This window comes from Talaromyces proteolyticus (genome assembly GCF_021365285.1).
Source record: "Talaromyces proteolyticus strain PMI_201 chromosome Unknown BGW36scaffold_2, whole genome shotgun sequence".
Lineage (NCBI taxonomy): Eukaryota > Fungi > Ascomycota > Eurotiomycetes > Eurotiales > Trichocomaceae > Talaromyces > Talaromyces proteolyticus.
Genome location: NW_025764278.1, coordinates 1,475,557 through 1,496,775, shown reverse-complemented (window position 1 = coordinate 1,496,775; position 21,219 = coordinate 1,475,557). Strand labels below are relative to the sequence as shown.

General features: G+C 46.0%; 9 protein-coding genes across 9 annotated transcripts; 4 read left to right on the top strand and 5 right to left on the bottom strand.

Moving 5' to 3' along the window:
• The first annotated feature begins 339 nt into the window (after positions 1–339).
• Positions 340–1,466, top strand: BGW36DRAFT_403948 (uncharacterized protein). Its single transcript, XM_046218912.1, has 3 exons — positions 340–400; positions 425–874; positions 952–1,466. The coding sequence occupies exons 1-3, from the start codon at positions 348–350 to the stop codon at positions 1,349–1,351; spliced, it is 903 nt and encodes a 300-aa protein (XP_046076607.1). The 5' UTR covers positions 340–347; the 3' UTR covers positions 1,352–1,466.
• A 282-nt stretch (positions 1,467–1,748) lies between these two features.
• BGW36DRAFT_414071 (putative kinesin light chain) lies at positions 1,749–5,417 on the bottom strand. The gene is made up of 3 exons (XM_046219273.1): positions 2,415–5,417; positions 2,048–2,273; positions 1,749–2,011 (listed from the first exon to the last, which is right to left on the bottom strand). The coding sequence occupies exons 1-3, from the start codon at positions 5,061–5,063 to the stop codon at positions 1,827–1,829; spliced, it is 3,060 nt and encodes a 1,019-aa protein (XP_046076606.1). The 5' UTR covers positions 5,064–5,417; the 3' UTR covers positions 1,749–1,826.
• A 999-nt stretch (positions 5,418–6,416) lies between these two features.
• On the bottom strand, positions 6,417–9,890 carry BGW36DRAFT_369580 (putative carbon catabolite derepressing protein kinase Snf1). Its single transcript, XM_046215158.1, has 4 exons — positions 9,083–9,890; positions 8,171–9,017; positions 7,474–8,059; positions 6,417–7,422 (listed from the first exon to the last, which is right to left on the bottom strand). The coding sequence occupies exons 1-4, from the start codon at positions 9,505–9,507 to the stop codon at positions 6,860–6,862; spliced, it is 2,421 nt and encodes an 806-aa protein (XP_046076605.1). The 5' UTR covers positions 9,508–9,890; the 3' UTR covers positions 6,417–6,859.
• A 470-nt stretch (positions 9,891–10,360) lies between these two features.
• BGW36DRAFT_393878 (uncharacterized protein) lies at positions 10,361–11,295 on the bottom strand (the record flags this gene model as incomplete). Its single annotated transcript, XM_046217855.1, has 2 exons — positions 10,361–10,962; positions 11,040–11,295. The coding sequence occupies 2 exons, from the start codon at positions 11,293–11,295 to the stop codon at positions 10,361–10,363; spliced, it is 858 nt and encodes a 285-aa protein (XP_046076604.1).
• A 1,405-nt stretch (positions 11,296–12,700) lies between these two features.
• On the bottom strand, positions 12,701–13,768 carry BGW36DRAFT_423141 (uncharacterized protein; the record flags this gene model as incomplete). The annotated part of the gene is made up of 2 exons (XM_046219794.1): positions 12,701–13,140; positions 13,210–13,768. The coding sequence occupies 2 exons, from the start codon at positions 13,766–13,768 to the stop codon at positions 12,701–12,703; spliced, it is 999 nt and encodes a 332-aa protein (XP_046076603.1).
• Positions 13,769–14,635: 867 nt separating this feature from the next.
• BGW36DRAFT_369576 (uncharacterized protein) lies at positions 14,636–16,025 on the top strand. The gene is made up of 2 exons (XM_046215157.1): positions 14,636–15,010; positions 15,069–16,025. Exons 1-2 carry the CDS (start codon positions 14,763–14,765, stop codon positions 15,811–15,813), a joined length of 993 nt encoding a protein of 330 aa, XP_046076602.1. The 5' UTR covers positions 14,636–14,762; the 3' UTR covers positions 15,814–16,025.
• Positions 16,026–16,059: 34 nt separating this feature from the next.
• BGW36DRAFT_88704 (ALG6, ALG8 glycosyltransferase family-domain-containing protein) lies at positions 16,060–18,151 on the top strand. The gene is made up of 3 exons (XM_046222671.1): positions 16,060–16,449; positions 16,502–16,664; positions 16,728–18,151. The coding sequence occupies exons 1-3, from the start codon at positions 16,209–16,211 to the stop codon at positions 18,094–18,096; spliced, it is 1,773 nt and encodes a 590-aa protein (XP_046076601.1). The 5' UTR covers positions 16,060–16,208; the 3' UTR covers positions 18,097–18,151.
• A 188-nt stretch (positions 18,152–18,339) lies between these two features.
• BGW36DRAFT_369572 (cytochrome C oxidase copper chaperone-domain-containing protein) lies at positions 18,340–19,098 on the bottom strand. The gene is made up of 3 exons (XM_046215156.1): positions 18,889–19,098; positions 18,702–18,772; positions 18,340–18,628 (listed from the first exon to the last, which is right to left on the bottom strand). The coding sequence occupies exons 1-3, from the start codon at positions 18,911–18,913 to the stop codon at positions 18,485–18,487; spliced, it is 240 nt and encodes a 79-aa protein (XP_046076600.1). The 5' UTR covers positions 18,914–19,098; the 3' UTR covers positions 18,340–18,484.
• A 215-nt stretch (positions 19,099–19,313) lies between these two features.
• BGW36DRAFT_354997 (ran GTPase activating protein 1) lies at positions 19,314–20,576 on the top strand (the record flags this gene model as incomplete). The annotated part of the gene is made up of 1 exon (XM_046213591.1): positions 19,314–20,576. The coding sequence occupies one exon, from the start codon at positions 19,314–19,316 to the stop codon at positions 20,574–20,576; it is 1,263 nt and encodes a 420-aa protein (XP_046076599.1).
• Positions 20,577–21,219: the final 643 nt, after the last annotated feature.

Genomic DNA, 21,219 nt, shown 5'->3' with positions numbered 1-21,219 from the left:
TTTATGAATTATGTCTATCGATTTCGACATCAATTGATTAAGGTAAAGCGCGATCAAAATTATTTGATTGACCGCACTACATATATGTAATAGCACAAAACATGTACAATTTTCCCGTTACATATCTCAGCTTCGAATTCTAGACGGTGGCATCCATTACTCTCACCGTTTGAACTAGATATCGCTTTCATACAATAGCTACACAGCAGATGCAAATTCTTTGGAAGCAATTTGTTAGCACTGCGGAAGCTAGAGCTGAGAGAAAATGTGGCCACCGCTGCCTAGATCTTCCCGGAGTCACCGAGCCTCTAGGGTTGCATTTTACCTCTTAGCATATCAGCAAAATAATGCCAAATCCATTCGCACTGCCCCCAACAAGAGTCCCCTCGCAAGAAACGGTGTAAAAATGGGTCAAATGCGTTAGTGATCCTGACAGCATCACCTTCGAGGACCGCCAGAAACTGCGTGTATTGCAGCCCTATGAAGCATCCGATAGGTTTTGTCGAGCCCGTACCGGCCTCGGAATCGAGGAGCTCGTTCAAAAGGCCGCACAAACGGATGACTTGAGTGAACTTGAAGCCAGAATCGTCACAGGCGGGACCGCCTGGTTGATGGATGATGGAGACAAGGAAATGACAGATATAATCTTTTGGCCTGCTGATGTTCGACAAACGTATTACGCTGCTGTAGAGGCTATTCTCACTGAAACAGAACGGCAAGCTAGGTTCAATGCCCAGCAAGCTTACAAAAGATATAGCGAGGAGAAAAGCAAGGCATTTAATAAGCTTTCTGATGCAGATAGGAATAACATCAAGCGAGCATGTCGCATTCCCTGGGTTGCTAATCTAGAGGATCGGACTGAAAAGTCATGGGAGTTTGTCTGTATTCGCACTTTATCACTGGCTTTAAAAAATAAATTGAATATATTATGATAACTGACTTCTTAAGCAGTTATTTCCGTGCACTTCGCAACCAAGGCAAGGTGGAACCTGGACTGCGACAGGACACATTCCTCTTTGCTGATACCCCTGCCATTCAATATGCAAAAGACCATTGTCCACTTCCTGAACGAGGCTATATGATTGCAGTGGATGCGTCGTATAGCGTCGAAAAGTTACCACATTATATAGACGGATTCACCGGCTCTGTGCGTGTTGCTCTGACCTCAGTTCTCACTACATTTTATGCGTGTCTAATTCCACGAGGCGGTTTCGAGGATGAACTCCCAAGTAGCAATATGAGACACATGCAGACGTGGGATGTAATTTACAGAAAAAGTAAATATGATCATAAGGATGGGATATATCCACCAACAGCCTTTCTCAATCAGGAATGGGATCTGAATATCTGAATAGAATAATATTGTTGAATGTTATTAGGTTCGATTAGTATGAACATCAATTGGCCTGAAAGATATTCAGCAATTGTAACCCAGAGAAGTGGTGTCCGTCTTGTTAACGCGGCAGGCCATTAGATAGTAAATCAGAGTTCTGAATAAGAAACTGTACCTACTCAAGTAGACAGATATGGCTGAGTATTACTACTGCTGAATAATATTTATTACCAGTAAGTAAGCATACAATAAACTAAAATATCTTCAAATATTGGTGTTAAGACACGTCCATAGGGAGCTAATATGCATTTAATATATTTTATATCGGTTCCAAAGACGACAGATTTGAAAACAACATCGCTCTAGATTTACCATTTCTTACAGTGGAAACTGGATTATATACAGACAACTGAATTCTACTTCCAACATGTTCCTTTGTAGCTATGGAATAATTTTGACTAGTGTTGTCATTGAAATCAGACCGCCAGCATAGTTAATCAACTTCCTCCAAGTCGAGATCTAGATCCACAGATGAAGCTCTTCTAGAAGCTATTATGAGAGGATGGTTTCTAAGGATGAGTTCATATCTAGCTGTTAACCCTTTGTGACTTGGGCGTGAGGTAGTGTGTTTTTCATCGGGCGGGTCGGGAATTACCACAGCTGCTGGGCTTTTCGCCGCTATTTTCGGATGGTCTTCGTGATTTGCATCCTGACCAGGTTCTTGTGGGTGTGTTTTCGGTAAGGAATGCTTTTCTTTCCAATGATTGAGGGCGCTAGTGGCGTCTCTGCTATTGGAATGCTCTGGTCCTAGTACCCTATTGTGAAGTTCAACACAATCTTCTAGGAAATTCAAGGAACTCTGGTTCTCCTCTTGATCTTTCAAAATCTCGGAGAGAAATAACATGACAATAAGAGTATGAGGATGCTCTGGTCCAAATACCTGCTTCCTACCCTCTAGTGCTTTCCTGAGCAGTTCTTCTGCTTCCTTCGTCCGCTCCTGTATCAAGAATAATACTCCTAGATTTTCCATACAAGGTATACTATCAGGGTGATATTCTTGACCAAGCATTTCCTTCCTGACTTCTATAACATTCAGTAGTAGATCTTCTGCTTCCTTCAATTTCCCCTGAGGCCAATATGTCGCTGCCAGATTTTGCATGCTCAATAAAGTGGAGGGATGTTCTGGCCCAAGTATTCGTTTTTGTAGTCCTAAAACATAACCTTGTAAATCTTGTGCTTCTTCCCATTTCTCCTGGCTCCTGTATGTGGATGTCAAGTTACTCATACTAGTCAAAGTATCAGGGTGTTCTGGCCCAAGCACTTCCTTTTCTGTTTCCACAACTTGCACTAATAGATCTTCTGACTCTTTCCATTTCTCTAAACTCTGATAGATCAATGCTAAATTGTTCATGTAGCGAAAAGCGAAGCGAGGTTCACGTGCTTGCATATCTGTCTCTGTAACCTGTATTAGTAAATTTTCTGCTTCTTTCCATTTCCCCTGGGCATGATAGGTCATTGCCAGGTCGTTCATGACTCTTAGGGTGTGATGGCTCTCTAGGCCCAATGTCTTGCTGCAGATGTCCAGCGCCTGCCTTTGTAAATTTTCAGCGTCTTTCAGTCGTCCTTGGCTGCAATATATCAATGCCAAGTTCACCTTGCTTTCCAGAATGGCAAGGCTGGTAGTGCCACTGTTTTCGTTCTGTGCCTGTACACTTTTCTCAAGTATCACAGCACCTTCGTTATACCTGCCATCACTAAATAGACAACACCCAATTTTATCAACTAAATCAACGTATTTCGCTTGGCCCCATTGAAATTCACTTTCTTGTATTAGCACAAGAGCGTGTGGTAAAAGTTCTCGCCACAGGGTTCGATTGACATCTTCATTATCAGGAAAGACTTGGTTTAATCGATCTGCTGCTTTCAATACCTGCATACTTAATCGCTGGTTCTTTCTCATCCAATTCCGAGTTGCAAGATGAACAAGCCGGTGAAGACTTAGACTTCTATTTCTAGTTTGTTCAGTGATGAACGAATAGCTCTTAAGAAGACCGAGAGCGTCAATCATTGTCCTCTTTGAAGCAGCCTCAGGAAGAATAGAGAGGGGAATATCTCGTGGGTTTATACAGGCCATGAATGATAGATAGTCTGCTGCAAGATTATTCGTGTTCTGGATTTGTTGAAAAGATATCCACCATGTAGTGGCGATTGGATTCTGAATATCATTGTACCGCCACTTATCCTGGAAATCATCGCTTAGTAGCTCAATTAGCTCAGGCTCCTGTTCCTTTAACAGCATGATGTAATCCTCTAAGCTTATGCCATTCCGGTTGATAAATGCAACTGCTTGGGAAATTGCCAGGGGGAGAAATGCCAAGTGCTCCAGAAGAGAAACATATATGTCACGGTTATTAAGCAAGTCTTTTTGTATTAATGACTTTTGCAGGAATGCCCAACCAGTGTCTTCATCTAGCTCAGTGATTGATATCACATGAGGGGACGCAAGATCCACCGCAAGCCTATGGTTGCGTGAAGTAAAAAGAATGCGACCATTTTCATTCTCCGGAAGAGAGTCTTTCAGAGCAGAAGCACCATTGACCCACATGTCCACGTCGTCAGCGTTGTCAAAGATAAGAAGCCATTTCCTAGCACTCTTCTGATTGAGATAAGCATTGACTTGATTCTTTACCTCAGCTGGATCCACGCCTTGAAGTCCAATTTCTTGCGCAATACTTATGTACGCCTGCTCGACGCTCGCGCGGCTGATACATGGAACCCAGAATATCGAGTACTCAGCATCTCTATCCCGGATACGATATGCTAGCTCAAGTGCGATCTGGGTTTTTCCCACCCCACCAAGTCCAGAAATTGCTAGCTCTTGGGGTCCATCTGGTGTGGAGATTAATTCCTCTAACTCGTCTATTTCATTCTGACGCCCCACAAATTGGTTGTTTCTTCTAAATGGCACTGTCCAGTGTCGTACCGTTATTTCCTCTTTTTTCCGACCACCATCCCTCTGATGTACAGGCACAACTCCCAGAAGAGACCTCGCATATGCTGCAGCAGAAAGAGCGGCGTATCCTTGCCATTGTTTGTGCTTGTGTGAATCACAATAGTCGCAGATGCCTCGAATTACCAGGCAGGGAAGCTGATCCACGATTCCAGCTGCTTCCATTTCAAAACAGAGGATGCTAGTATCCATATCCCGAGCGATAGAGTCGCGACTTTTAGCATCCTTCATAACTTGATTCCCAGAAGCGATCAATCCATAATGAATATACGGATCATCGGTCAGTCGCGGCACACGGTTCACCAATTGGGTCTGATCGCATGTTGAACAGTCAATGTTGTCGTTGCTTCCCTGATGATAATATTCTGACTTAAACAACCAGTCTTTGTCCGGGCGTGAAAAGTTTTCTCTTATTTCCTGGTGTTTCTCGAGTATATTGGATAAAGTTTCTGCAGCGGCTCTTTCTCCTCTCAGGGAATCACTTCGCAGTTGAGACACTGCCGTCAGTAAAAATTGAGGGGGCTTATTGAGTGACCCAGTACGCTGGAAACGTCCATGACGGAGCGATTTCCCATAGTCATACTGAATGATGCCCCCAGAGGTCGCAGTTGGGATACTAACAACCACATCACCAAGCCGAATATCAGTACCTTTGCTAGGCACTCCACCTCCTATACCTACCATTAATCCAAATTCAAGACTTGGAAATGTCCCTAGCATATGAGACACCACTGTCGCAGCAGATGTGGTTCCATAAACACCAGACGGTAGGCAGGCGATTACCACATTATGGTCACCAAGTCAGCCTAGGGTGTAAGCGTTATGGTCGGTCGGCGATTGAGAAAGCTGGCTGTGAGTCTCATCTAGCATGGTCTTCGCGGCGGCCATTTCTAGCGGCAACGCGCAGATCCATGAGACCGTGTAGTCATTGTGCGTGAAGGTCATTATGCCCTTCGTATATCAAATAATGAAGTTAGCCAAATCAGGATAGCATTTCAAAAGGAAAAGCATGACTTGGATTTGTTAAAGATGTGTGGATGGCCAGGCGAGAATGTTGACGAGGCTGAAACGGCGGGGCATCCATACGGCGGACTATATCCTAGATTGCAAGTTGACTTTCCGTTCCCCTCTGCCAATAACGTTCAATTAATATCTGAGATCAGTGAGTCGCCACGTGCCTTAGTAGAGTTTTAGAATGCAACCTGGCGCTTACAGTGTGGGCACATATACCATAATGGCTGAAGTACCCTATAGCCTATGGGTGTATGCTTCATATATATGCTTGTATCGTAAATAACTCCCCACTTCCCGCTTCATTAATTTGGTCTCAACTTCCAAAAAAAGGCTCTGGACCATGAATATTTGCTTTTCCAGGCTTAACCTGGTATTTCTACTAGGTGCTGTGCGGTTGATTAGTTGACGCCAGCAGCTTATCATTGTGCTGTTTTTTTCAATCATATAGATTCTTATCACTTAGTAGAGGAAGGTCTTCATACAGACCGTCTTGCATTCATCAGCACCTCATAGAGTTCAAGATTGAAAATAGAGTTGTATCTAGTCATAATAGTAACAGCCCCGAATACCACAGGGGCTAGAGATTGTATACTTAGTAAACAGCTTCTCCATTCATCCATTCACTAAAGATGATTTTTCATCATATTAGCATAAAGCGTTATGACAAAAAATTCCATCAGAGCTTGATCATATTTCTGCTACGGAAATTGGCTGGAACAGAGATCTACTAACAATCAGTTTTCATAAGACTCTTCTAATTGCAGTGGAACTGTACACAAAGCCTTCCAATGGCTATATTCAACAGTGAAAATGGTCTGAACTCGGGAGTGGTGGGGGCGTTTGTAACAGTGGAAGGATAAAAAAGGAAAAAAGGAGCATGACGGACCAAGACTGAATTCGAAGGATAAAGTCATTTATGGACTCCACGAGCCAGTTGAACATGATTCAACTGACCGATTTAGCAGTAGTTGTTTTCAGCATCACTGAAAAGCATGACAGGACTCTGTGAACAGACTAATACGCTCAAACCGTGCACACAACATTGTACATTGAAATCAGTATGAAATCACATTTCAATTCTAGAAAATATATATCAATTCACGATCAAGGTATAATGAATGATAAAGATAAGTTATATCCTAGTCAATCCTGCATATCACTATTTCTGGACACTTTCATACATCTTCCCACTGCCCAACCGCCTAGACCCTCAAGAGAATTCGTCACACATCGCATCCATCAGGTTAGTGAAAATAACAACGCCATTGGGTCAAGTTGCAAGTTCCAAATCAAACCAACCAATCAAATTGACCATTATTCCCCTTGCTGGAGTCGAAAGCTTCAATGCCAATAGAAGGAAACATTCACCCAGCTATGCATAAACGCCACGCTAATAAGAAATAGAAGCATAAAACAGCAGTAAAGAGTTATATTTCACAGGGTATGAAATATTTAACTCAGCAAACCAAAAGGGAAGGTAGCCATCCAGGTAAATGATAAAACTAGCTTGCAACGGCGAGTTGGGCCACTAGGTCAGATGCAACATCTAGATACGGATATGGGCTGGTGACTTCTTTCTCCTTGTTGCGGAACCGTTTGCTCACAGGTCGCCATTCACCGTCGATCTCAGCCCGGATAACGTTTTGATAGCCATCACATTTGAAATCGACCATGTAGTTATTAGCCTCGAGCTGGTATAATTGAATGTCGATGAAGACCCAAACGCCATATGATATCCGCATGGACTGCATTTGCTCCAAGGACGATGGACCGCTGCCACTCGCATTTTCGGAGCTAGCATGTACTGCTGCAGCAATGGCCGCTTTGTCTTCTGGACTAATAGAGGCATTCATCAGATTGACCTTCCGCCGGAGATCCCCCAGATCACTTCGACTACTATGAGCGCTGAGTGATACGCCAGGGGCGGAGACACCTTCTTTGAGTAACCTCGCACGGATGAACCACGGCTCTTTGGGAATATAATAGTCGGGTGGTAGATCGGGGTATTTACGCTGAAGTGGCTGGGTTTGATTTGGATCAAACTCAAATGGCGTAGCATCACCTTCTGCTAATTGTTATTGAGGTCCTCATTAAAATTCCATGCATCATGACATACCTGGCTCAGCTGGTTGGATTTCCCAAACACCACCCACGGCTGCAATGGCCTTATATAGACATAGCATTGCCTCGTAAGGCTGGTTTCGAGAGCGAATGCCGAATTGCCATTTCCTTGACCGCTTCTGTGGCATAGGTGCCGCGTGGAATTCTTCCGGTGGTTCGAGACGAAGCTTGTCTAAGTCTATAATGCTGCGAGAGTGGGGTTTTAACGCTCGAGCAGTCGCAGCCTGTTGTTCTGGTGTCCTTTCCACAGGGTGATAGCTTCCATCGACATCAAAATCTGGAGGCGAGTTTTCATTTTTCTGTCGCCTAGCACGTTCCCGTATACCATCTCGTTGTTCCATGATTTGTTCATGAACGTAAGGAAGACTGGTCGGTAAAATGCGCACATGGCTCACGCGTAGGTCATCATCCTGGTCAGACCGTGAATCATGCGTCCATGGAGGGGAAACATGCGCCGAGGGAGGCGCTAGGGGCGGAGTTGCTTCTCGTGATTGAACAGTCAATGGAGATACAGCGTGTTCTTGCCTGACCGCAGCTGCGACATTCTTTGGTGCTTGTGGGGATTGCACGGCCGGCTGCTCCTGCGGTGGGGGTGATGAAGCAGCCGGGGGGATGCAGCATCAAGGCTGTCCTCCTGGGGAGCTAGTACAGTCAGTATACCATGTTAAATCAGACAAGGGGGCGAGAATAACAGAATACTCACAATTCGTGTGCATTAATTCATTTTCTGCGATGATGAAAAATGCGTCCTTGACAGCACTTGGTTCAGACTTGCGAAGTGCGTCCTCAATTTCTTCTTTTTTGTAACCCATTGCATGCTCGAGCTTAGTCACGGCAAATTCATGAATCTGCTCCTGGAAGGAGATCGGCTTTCCCGGTGCAATTTTGCGTCGATCAACAGCTTTGTTTGGATCAGCACCTGTGGCAACAAACTCCTCTGGTGGTGGTTGGAGGTATTTTGGCAGATCTTGCAAAAACCAAGGATCTTGTCGAATCTCGGGAATACTTATTCTATGGACAGGATGAACTTGCAGCATGGCTCTGATCAGTCGAGCGGCTCCTGATGAGATATATGATGGCATGTGGAAGTTCCCCGCCGCGATCTTCTTGAACAAGGCAGGTATATAGTCATCGTCAAAGGGAAGTCGGCCGACAAGAAGTACATATAAAATGACACCGCAACTCCACACATCGACTTCGGGCCCAGCATATAATTTACCCGAGATGACTTCCGGCGCGGCGTAATTAGGACTTCCGCAACTTGTCTTCAGAAAATTACCGTCTGTCATAATGTTGCTAAGACCAAAATCAGCGATTTTGACATTCTTCTCGCTGTCGATCAGTAAATTTTCGGGCTTCAAGTCGCGATGCACGATTTTATGTCGATGACAGTATTCAACGGCGCAGATTATTTGTTGGAAGAACTTGCGCGCCTCATCATCATTGCACTTGCCCCGTTTCACCAAATAGTCAAACAACTCTTTCTCTGCGTATTCTAATACCATGACGATGTCGGATTTTGTTGGAATAACCGTATATCTGCAGAGAAGGGCAATTAATCAGCATCAGTTACACACAACCATTCCAGGAGGAATACAGCCTACAATTTTATAATGTGTGGGTGCCGTAATAATTGCAGGTACTGTATTTCACGTTCCACGCGACCAACCATATCTCTAGACAGCAATTTTCGACGTGGGATGATCTTGAGCGCAACCTGGCGGCCGCTCGGTTGGTGAATGGCCAGCTTCACTTTTCCAAACGAGCCCTCGCCCAATGCCTTTACCGTTTTATACTGATCTAACCGTTGCATGTCCCGCCGCGTCGCCGGCGATTGTACCGACGAAGAGCTGCGACCACTGTTCGGGGTGAGTGTATTTGGTCGCGGCGGCGGTGGCATCGCCAGGCCCGTTGGGTTTGAGGAAGGCATCGCACCGGCAGCCGATTGATCGCGTGGACGGCTATTAGGGTCTTGAGGATAGGAAGATAATGACACCGAAAGGTCCTCGTCGTCGAAGGCAGCAGCCATCTTAAGAGGGGTAGAATTACGATCGGGGGGTAGGATCAGGTCGGATTGGAGAGGAAATGACGTTTTTTTGAGAACGACCTGAGTTTCCGGGATTCCGTGGTCGCTTATTCCGGGTTTGGCAGCGAAGCAGGAGTCGGTCGTTCGCGCGGTCTCCGGAGAGGGGACCGTGGGCTTAATGACGGTTGAGTAATTGGGCGAGCCGAGCTCTCCCCACACAGCACAAGGAGCCACTCAACGTGGGGTGTGGTAATAACAATGCTGGTTCCGGACAACTTAGTTGGAAATGCGGGTGGTGGAGGGCGATAGCTAGGCGGCGGTGGTGGACAGAATGCATGAGTCGCTGGACGGGGAGGCGAGGAAGAGATGAAGCACGCAGAACAAGTTCGACGACGAACGATCCCAGCAGCTGCCAGCACCAACGGCGATGATCGAGTGATGTGTCCGACTGCCGGCCAACCAACGCTGCGGACGCTATGATGTGGAGCTGCGGCAAGCAACGTGGTTGGCCGTTGCGGGGGACAGCCAATCAGAGAACCGAGTTGTCTGTCAGGGTCATATTATATCCAATCGATACTAGCAGTATTCATCTAATCAATTGTATGTGGGATATTTTGGAGAGGATTATAAGAAATTTTCAAGAAATAGAACTACTTCAAGTATCAGGGTCAGCACTAGCCCATGATCAAATGTCCAATGCCTGTCTACTCATTAAAAAATCGACATATATACTTGCTAACAAACGTAACATGGGTAGCCTTTCACAAAATTCAAAATTGGAACTGTTAAAACGAACCATGATCAATTGATAATTCAGACTACAGTATCCAACATTTTTGAAGTGCTTGGGATTTGGTTATCCACCCAAGGTGATTCTCCCCGTCTTATCTCCTCTCTTCCATGTCCACTCCCTCAAGGCCATGCCATCCCGACATGTATGCATTCTCTCCGTCTGGCCCAACGCCGCCCACCGGGGCTGATCCGTCCATATCGCTTTGAGCGTGACTGGCGTCATATCACCGTGGCACAGAGTCGACTGTCTCAGCTGCTCAAGGCAATGATCGATATGCATCCGCTGGTACTCTTCTGGCAACCACATATGATCCTTGTAATACTCGAAATCAAGATGCTGGCGGATGGCATTCACACAGTGTAAGCTATGGAGCATGTCGGGCCCGCCGTAGTAGCCGGTTTTAGGAATAGCAGTGCCGCGGGCGGGCAAGGAATGGAGTTTGGGGAGTCCGTCATCCGAGTCGAGCCAACTCACATCGTCGTCAGAGAATAGAATGTATCGACCTTGTAAGAGAGTATTCCATGCATCGTCGATTTCTGCCGAAGGGGATCCGATGTAACGCGGCTCAGAAGGGTCGAAGACGGTGTATAAAGTTCCATTCGGTAAGTCTCGTATGGGGCTGCCGAATCGTTTCTGATGCAGCTTGATAGCTGGCTTCATAAAATCTAATCCACCAAATACCCAGTCAGCTAATCATATCCTAAAGTCAAGTGAAAAGGTTGAGGATCTGTATGTATTGTACCAAGTTCAGTGTCGAACCCGTGCTCATATGAATTTTTCAATCTTCTTGGTTGTGCGAATACATAGAGACTCTGGATAAGGAGTACAAGGAGCAAAACAAGTGTCGATATAACCCATGCTGGAGAGCGGAAAACACTGCTGTGCCGAGACTCCCGGTTACTGTCACTGTGGAGGAAGGGTTCTGTAGCATCACTGTCGACAGGATCTGTCCCTTCCGGGTCGATTATGTCAAATTCTTGGTGCTTTGATAGACTCATGTTGGCTATCGGTATTTCTATGTGCAACTTGAAGGGCTTGCAGAAAGAGCAATTTGTCGGCTCCAAGAGTATCGACGCCACTCGCTAACCGAGGAAGCCTTCTCAATTGGGAAGGCTGTACAACAAGAAAGACTGAGGCTGAATGGATATTAACGTGTTACAAATATTACGGAAATATTGTGTTCTGCTAAAGGCCCGCTCGTTCGAACTTCACGGACATTCCACGCGAAAATCTTTACTCGTTTCAAAAAATCAAGAAGGAAAGAAAAGAATGTTCCCCATCCGTTTTAGCTACATACTAATTGATTAGATACGTAGTTGAGCCTTGCCGAAAATATGATATCTACCGGCAGAATGTAACCAGAAGCCGAGAAAGGCTTGAAAGGATTATCCCTTGCTGGGAGCTGACGGGTCGCCTAGACTAAAAATAAGTATATATTTGCCGTAACAGAATAGGTGAAAAGTATGTAGAAATAAATGAAACAATCATATTAAATCGGAAGTATCCATCTGCTCAGTATTTCCTAGGAAATGAGAATGAGCGGTGTATGGTGGTTGAAAAACCTCATCCTGAAACATCAACTGATCTAATATGCCAAGAAAAGCTACAAAAGAGAATCATCAACAATCCGTAGGCCATGTGCATAATGTGTTAATGGTTATATAGTTTGTTCAATAGTAAAAGGAAGTTAGTGAGAGCAAATTAGAAAACAGGGCTCACGATATCACGTGGTCCTTCCCAACCTCAATAATAACTACTCCAGCGACCACTGACGTATATATTGCATTCATATGCAACATACCTGTAGTTACGCTTCTTTGAAAAATATACAAAGCCCGAAGACCGGAGGGAACTGTCATCAATATTTGTCGAGCTTCTCATACTATTATTGACAAGGAGCATGTTTTTTTAACTGATATGTATTCTAGCTTGCTAGTATTCTTCAAATGCAATTGATGAATATCAATTAATAATACTGGAAAAAGATTATGTGGACTTTTCAGCGACTTGATGCCATCCCAATCACACCCCAACATTTGAAGTCTTGTGCGGGTCTTGCTGTCTTGTTCAACGTTTTATTATGGGGGTGTCAGTATATTGTCAAGTACAACTTTCGTGCTGAGTTAGGCATTAACTAGAATGGTTCTAAATGTTGCAATAGAAATAATGCTACTTACTTGTTTGAAAATGGTTGATCATGGTTAATGTACATCTGACTTGATGCCATTTCAAACAAGCCAGCTTTTGGTCATAATGAATGCATGTGTACAAATTAATCAATAATTGCTATCACCGAGAAGCCCAATATGTGCACCGATAAATGCCACGTTCAAGTAAGGTCACCAAGATAAGACGCCGAACCTAGTTTAATCACCAGTAAAAAAAAAAAATAAGAAGTGGAATTCAAATCTCAGAAGAGGGGCAATCTTCGTCCGCCTCTTCGTCATCATCAAAATCGTAATCAGAGTCAAAGTCGAAAGCATCGACTACAGTCGCACGGTTCCCTAAAAAGGGGTTGTATGCCGGCATACTTGGATTTGCATATTGGCCATCATGGTCGTCGTGGCCGTCATCGCCTCCAGGACCACCGGGCCAGACTTCATTGGGGATATGCTTAGGGGCTTTTGTACAAACCAAATCGACATCAACATCTTGCGGCCCATGTAATGATTCAGATCCATATGTTGGACTGCGGGCAGCAATGCCGAGGACAATCTGCATGGCTTGCTGATCGGGGGTGGTGTTGGGAAGGTATGTCGTTCTCGACGGGCAGAACGGGTTGCCAGGGTCCGCAATCTGAATATTGTTGGGTTTACCAATGCTTGAGGTTTCGTTGATGAAAGCTAGTTATATAGTCAGCGACATGTTCTCCTAAGAAATTAGGGAAAAAAAGAGAGAGGCAGTGTTCATACGGGTTGTAGGAATGTCAACTGCGAGGAACATTTTTGATGGGCATCCTTCAATGGACATGTCCGGATTATCGATGAATGATTTCAAAACCGTTTCGAGAGCACTCTCATATGGCAGCTTGGATGTACTCAGGTTATAAATGGATTGTTGTAGGTATGACTTTAAGCTCTGAGAGCATTGAGGCCCCCAGACGGCTTTACACCCATGATGGTGGCCGCCAATCCAGCCCCGGATATTCAGCAGGCGAAGTCCAAATTCGGTGGTCCGGTTAATGCTAGGAGAGTCGTGAAGCTGGTTTCTGATCACATCCGAGTCGTACTGGAGCCAGTAGCCCACTTTAATTGACGATTTTCCGTCCTGTGGAGACCGCCCAGCATCGAAACTATAGACAAAAGAAAGCGGTATCGAGATATTTTGTAGACGGAAAGATGAAGTAGATTGGGCCAAGCCGTCGATGCAGTTGTTGTTATCGAATTCGCAGTATAATGTGCTCGTTGGAAAGACCTGACATGGGAAAAGGATCGCTGCCACCAGGCTGGTGTAGAACGGAAGCCGCCGCATCGCTTGTTCTGCTCCACGCTCGCCCTGGAAATCTAGATAAACCGCCGCTCACACCTATGGAGATGTCCGAGAAATTGGCGATGAAGGCGAAAGGACATGATAAGCCGCACAGCATGCCACTTGTCCCCCGGACAATAGAATTCTGCTTAGAACGAGGCTGGGCGACAAATCGTTCAATCGACCGACTGCTCGGTCGGTCGAAGCTTGGCGAGACGCGAGAGATTTAAGACACACAGCTGCTCAGTCCACAACCCCGCACGCTGTTGTGAAGATGGGAATCATGGCTAGGTGGATGACAGCGAAGAAAAGCAACAGGATGACCGGCCGGTTAGTTGCAGAGTCGTATTGGAACAGCACCAAGGGCCTCGGGCGGTCGGCGGACAAAGGCGGCTCACCGTGCTTGGCGGGCGATCCTAATCGACTAAGGACAGGCTTTAGCGGCGTTTTCTGACTCTCCTGGGCCGCAATGAAACCCTATGCTGGCCACTTAGCTCGCTGTTATCTTGTGTCGCCCAGCAGTGACCATTCTTATCGTGGCAGGCTGTCAGTCAATTCGACGCAGTTGTGTGTATACTGTATATGCTGAGTATTAACTATTACCGAATATTAATATCTGGACTCCAATGTCTTGGCGCCAACTCTCCTCTGGCAGGATACTATTGCCACTGCCCACTCAGAATGCTGCGTTGTTGGGACACCAACCCACCTTCCTTATCAGGGTGACAACATGTCATGCAATTGGCCAAAAACTATCCGGTCCGATAAAACTCCGCCCCACTTCAGAGCCGCAGAGGGAAAGGCGCTTGTTGGCGGGAGAGCCTCATCGGTAATGCCACTGACCCTCATTATAGCGGAACACGGCTTCACGTCTTATTGATCACGGCTCACAGCCTCAACGGTTCAACCTCTCTGTGCTGCACCGGGAGTCGGTGCACTCTTGTCGTCCTGCCCCCGCTCTTGTTCTGTCGTCGTTCGAGTTCCTCATGACCCCTCTATGACCACTCCAGATGCCTTCAGGGATGCAGAGTACTTCGCCGACGTCTCTGGCATCCCGGACCCTGGTGACGTCGCCATCCATGGCCATGACCATGACGGCCGCGAACCCGAACCTGCCGCACCCTCCGCCCAGCAGGTCCTGAGGCAGAGCGTACGGAAGAAGGCAAAAATCGCATTTATCGATCGTTTGTTGCGCGAGCTGGATATTGTGTTATACTGCGAGCTAGCGGCATTGTATTATATGGAGTATGCACCTCTCGAGACAGAAACATCGGACGTATTGGCGGCTACTGACCATATATAGCTGCTCCCTCCTTCTCTTTGCTTTACGTGCTATTGTACAACTCATACTCTTTACCCCCAAAGCGCCGCCTTTCGACCCGACTAGAAACCAACCATTTGTCGGTGCCATCTTCAGCAGCAACTTGCTATGCATGCTCCTCCACTTGTTGTTTATCCATCCCGGTGCCGGCGAAGAAACGCGCGGTTATCTCTACGGCGGCCTGTTCATTGATTTCGTGGGACAGAAGGCACCTGTGTCGCGATTACGATTCCTGGTTTTTGATGCTCTTATTCTGTTGATACATTTGGTCATGATGGGCTTGATCATGGAACGAGTGCGAACGAATGGGAATGCGCAGACGCCCAATGATGGCACTGCAGGTACGGCGGACGATACAACACCTGTTCAGGATCACGATGCCGAAGAGAGAGGCGTCCATAGGCATGAGGAGAACGATACGTTGCCAGATCCAATTGAGAGCACCTTGAATGACACACCAGAGCATACTGAACTGCTTGCTGAACCGGACGAGGATTATGCTGGCCAAGGCGCAAAGGATATTCATCCACTGGATACATTCGCGTCAGGTGAAGCCGTGATATTGGACATGGGGCTACTTGATACCATTCGTGACCAATGGGCTTACAACCCCGCTACCCTATCTCGGTCTACGTTTACGCCTTCCCCCGAAGCGACTTCATTTTTACGCGAACATCTAGGCATCGAGGTTGGACCTGATGGTCGCGTACTTAGAATTCAGCGATGACGTTGTAACTAGTACAATACATGTATGCAGGTGAAATGAATGCATGTCTTTTATTTGTTGCATACTTTCTGTAATAAAACATAACGCATACTTGTACGTGTTTCAGAGACTAAGTGTGGGATTGGCTAAGTGGAATAGTCATAACTGTACATACATATACTCGATCGCAAGTTTCAATCGTCTCCAATCAATGGTGAATATGGGGTGTCCCGTTATGGATTAGCGCGAATCGCAACACAGCCCGCATCGGAGCTGCGAACTGACAAGCTGGCCAAATAACAAAACTGGCCAAATAACAAAGTTGCCTAGATGACCAGCTGCCTAAATGACAACTATAAATTGCAACTGGGTCGACTAATGGGAGAAATAAATTGATACTTCTCGATATTGCCAAAATGGCATCTCCATCTCCCGCTTCGCACCGTCCCCGCCAAAAAAAGAAGCTCTTGTCATCTCCCTCCGGCTCCAACAATGATTTGATTCTTGAACTGGGCACCCCTCAAGCTGCGCCTGCTTTCCCTCTTGTCTCGTTCTTATGGGCTGCTCGAGGAGGAACATCGCAATGGATTATACTTCCCCTAATTCTCATGGCAGTGGGCTTATTCCGATGGGCTGTGAGTCTGTGGGGATATTCAGGTTGGTGGTCTGGAGGTTTCTATGTCGCGTTCGACATGCTCATTAGGCCTAGGCTTCCAAACCCCTCCTATGCACGGCGATTTCGAAGCGCAAAGACACTGGATGGAGCTTACAATCCATCTTTCTCCGACGAAGTGGTACTTCTACGACCTGAAGTACTGGGGTCTCGATTACCCGCCGTTGACTGCCTACCACAGCTGGTTGTTGGGGAAAATGTATGGCGAATTGACTACAACCTATAAAGGAAAGGTCGTAAGCTAACACCAAAGCTCTTATAGTGGAACCTGGGTTGATCCTACCTTTTTCGCTCTTGATTCCTCGCGTGGTGTTGAGGACCCTCTTCTGAAATTGTACATGCGGGCTACAGTCATCGTGTCTGAATTCCTAATCTATGTCCCCGCAGTCGTCTTATTCGTACGGCGATATGCTCGTTTGAATGGCTTGCCAACCTGGTCAACATCAATTTCACTGGTCGCCATTTTGATGCAACCATCCACTATTCTTATCGATCATGGCCATTTCCAGTACAATACGGTGATGCTGGGGTTGATGGCTGCAAGCATCGAAAGTATCTTGATTGGAAGATGGTCTCTTTCATGCGTCTTCTTCGTCGCCTCCATCGGTTTTAAGCAGATGGCCTTGTACTACGCACCGATCATGTTTTCTTTCCTTCTGGGGAGCTGCATCTTCCCGCGAATTAGGATCCCTCGTTTCTTTACCATTGCTTTGACAACACTCTTGGCGTTTGCTATCCTGCTGACTCCATTCATCCTTGTCTCCCTACATGATCAGAGTAATGGAGTTCCTTTGCCGGGTTCTTTGCCTGATTTCATCGATTACCTCCCAGCGCAAATAACTGAAAATGGTTGGTTTCATGGACCGATTCTTCAAGTCTCCCAGATAATCCATCGCATCTTCCCGTTTGCTAGAGGTTTATTCGAGGACAAGGTGGCAAATGCATGGTGTGCCATACACACTTTCTATAAATTGAATAATTTTCCCACCGATTTATTGCAGCGAATATCTCTCGGTGCTACTCTCGCCTCTATCTTCATTCCTTGTCTGGTGATCTTCCTCTACCCACGACCACAACTCATTCTACTAGCCCTTAGCAGCTGTGCCTGGGGATTCTTTCTCTTTTCTTTCCAGGTCCACGAAAAGAGCATCTTATTACCTTTACTTCCGATGACCCTTCTCCTCAGTGGCGATGGGGGGCTGAAAAAATCTTCTAGAGCATGGATTGGCTGGGCGAATATCCTTGGATCCTGGACTCTGTTTCCATTGTTGAAGCGAGAAGGACTTTCCATCCCATACTTTGTTATAACCTTACTGTGGGCCTATCTACTTGGTCTCCCCCCCACGTCCATCGAAACATATCGGTCACGCTCATCAAAAGAATCAACCGTGCATATTCTCACTGGACTTATTCACTGGGGATTCTACATCGGCATGGTTGCTTGGCATGTTCTTGAGGCATTCGTTCCACCACCAGAAACGAAACCTGAACTCTGGGTTGTGCTGAACGCATTGATTGGTGCTGGCGGGTTTGGTTTGGCTTATTTGTGGTCGATCGGAAATCTAGTTATGCAGGCTTATAAAATAAGTGGCAAGGAGTCTACGGAAGGATCTAAGAAGAAGACCCAATAAGGGAGAGATATTTGCTTAGACTTTGTACGATACCCTCGGTTGATTGTACTAATTGCGTGATTTGCACAGGAATTGAAATTCAGGCGTGATTTCTTCATTGTTTATATATTTACTTTCTATATCGGTCGATCACAACGACTGGAAGATTATATCCCTGATAAGAAACCACAAAAGGCAGGTGACCGGCACCTGGGGCTATTTGATATGCTTGTAGATCAATAAAATCGCGAATTTGAAGTTGTTTGCGTACTGTACATATATTTCTATCCATAAACGCCAAACGGAGAGGGGTGTATTCATAACCATCCCATGCTATGCGACAAATATTACAGTATATAATACAACAAATAGGGGCATTCTTTTCCTGAGTCGGACATAATCGGCCAATCTAAACCTTGAAGCCATATCCAGCCATACAGCTCTTGTATTCTTCAACCAGAGACTTGCATTCCGTCTGGGCGGGATCATCGGACTTGGAAAAGAGCATGCAGTCGTCACGCGTCGATTTCTCTTTTGTGCACACGCAGCATGGCTAGAAATGTTTATTCGACTTGTCAGTTTCTGGCCCAACTTATTAAGGGTGTACAATGTATTGACGGACTTACCTTGGGTTTGCTAGCGGGTTCAGCGCTCTTTTGTACAGAAGTCACCTCCGGTGCTGGTGCAGCAATGGAATCTATTCACAAGTGGCTTTAATTAGTAAATAATCGATAGAGTCAAAGTGTATTGAAGTTTCGAAATTATGCAATTGAGCAGGAAACTCGCAGAGGTTTGCGGAACAAGAAGACTCACTATTTGATGAGCCAAAGAACCACATGGTGGAAGCTGCAGGATGGTTTAAAACTTGTAGTTATAGCTCAATGGTAGAGGGCACAGCGACAGAACAGCTTGTATAACGTCGGCGACATGTAAAGAGCGCAATGCTGGTTGTGATTAATAATTGCTGGGTCGATGAATCGGCAGAAAAGAGCCCGGGCGGTGAGATCCGCGCGATAGTTGCCGCAGTCACTAATACTAAGATAGGAGAGAGGGGCGAGATCGAACTACTATTTATTTTTCTTAGTGGGGGCCATAGCAAATAGCACCACCCCTCCTATTTTTCTTGCATCGCTTTGTTAAGACTCGTTCAAGCCCCGCGGGGATTTTATTTATTTCTAACTGTGGCTATTTCACCCTGAACCCTGGAGTGTCTCCGAAGGTCTTATCTTATTTTCACAATGGCTCCAAAGATCTTCTCTCTAGATGGCAAGAGCCTCAAGCTCGACACTGCCGAAGATATCGAGGCTCACGTCAAGCCTCTTCTCGAAGATACATCATACACCGAAGTGCACCTTGGAGGAAACACGTTTGGTATTGCCGCTTCTGAGCGCCTTGCGACTGTGCTCGCAACGCAAAAGAGCCTTGAAGTTGCCGATCTTGCCGATATCTTCACATCACGACTCCTGTCGGAAATCCCTCCTGCGTTGACCGCCTTACTCAACGCCCTTCTGGAAATCCCTACACTTCACACCGTTAACCTTTCCGATAACGCATTCGGCCTGAACACGCAAGCACCCCTCGTCGATTTTCTCTCTCGCGCCGTGCCCTTGCGCCATCTTATCCTGAATAACAACGGTCTTGGTCCCAATGCCGGTACCTTGATTGCAAATGCGCTCACAAAACTTGCGGAACGCAAAGAGGAGGCTCGCAAAGAGGGCAAGGATGCTCCTCTTTTGGAATCTATTGTTTGCGGCCGCAACCGTCTTGAGAATGGCAGTATGGTCGCGTGGGCAAATGCTTACAAGGCCCATGCCAAGGGGATGCGTTCTGTAAAGATGACTCAAAATGGTATCCGGCAGGAGGGTATTTCGCTTCTTTTGAAGGAAGGTCTCAGCCATGCGGCTGCCTTGGAGGTTGTCGATCTGCAAGATAATACATTCACTCTTTTGGGGTCCACTGCTTTAGCGGGCGTCATTCAAGGGTGGACTTCCTTACGGGAACTCGGTGTTGGCGACTGCTTGTTGTCTGCTCGTGGTGGTATCAAGATCGCTGAGGCACTTGCCGCTGGCAAGAACCAGAAGGTTGAGACATTACGTTTACAATACAACGATATAAACGCCGCAGGGGTTAAACAATTCTTATTTGCAACAAAGACAGCCCTTCCAGCCCTTCGACGCATCGAGCTTAATGGCAATAAATTTCTTGAAGATGACGGTAATGTCGAGGATTTGCGCGAGCTTCTCGAAAATAGGAAAGAAGAGCATGGCTCAGATGATGACCCAAAAGACTCATGGGGAATCGATGAGCTTGATGAGCTCGAGGAAGAGGAGGAAGAAGAGGAAGAGGAGGAAGAGGAAGCAGATGAGGAAGAAGAAGAAAGATCACATCTGGCGGACAAGACTCTGAAGGAGACTATTCGAGCCGAAGACGAGCCCGTTAGCCAGAAGAAAGATGCCGATGTTGATGCATTGGCTGATACACTCGGCAAAACTGGCATATAAACAGCAAATATGTCAGACAACAATAATCTTCGGTTTTGATTCCCCCATTTTAAACTGTTTGAACTTAGAATTTGAGATCAATCGGCTACTACCACCCATACAATATGTCTATAAGATCAATTTGCAGCCTCTCAGTGAAGAGACTTGCTTCCATTTTCCAAACCCTTACCTCCAATACCTCTTGGACTTCATAGGTCTATTTTTGCGACGTCGTCAGATGATTAATGATGATAGATGGACCCTTACGCAGAACGAACTAGAAAATATACAGCATTCCACAACATCAATTTATTGGAACGTATGAAACTATATGAATCCTGTAATATATGCTTTACCTACTTGTCAGATATCAATTGATGCATCAACACTAGGGCATAGTCAGCAGCAATACCACGAGCCTCGAATATTTGCGATGTTAGTCGCTTAATACACGGTAGGTTGCCTATCAAGCTCATCGTCGGAAAGGGGTTTGGTAGTGGTCATTTTGGAAGGACGACGGTTTTATATACCGGGTGTGGAGTAGACAATTGTCTTTCCGGGGAAGATTAAACTCGCCTTGGAAAGGAGTTTGCTGGTAGCCATTCTAGAAGCAAATCAAAAAAATGATGGCGGCTTTTTGCTACCGGTTATGGTGATGATGGAC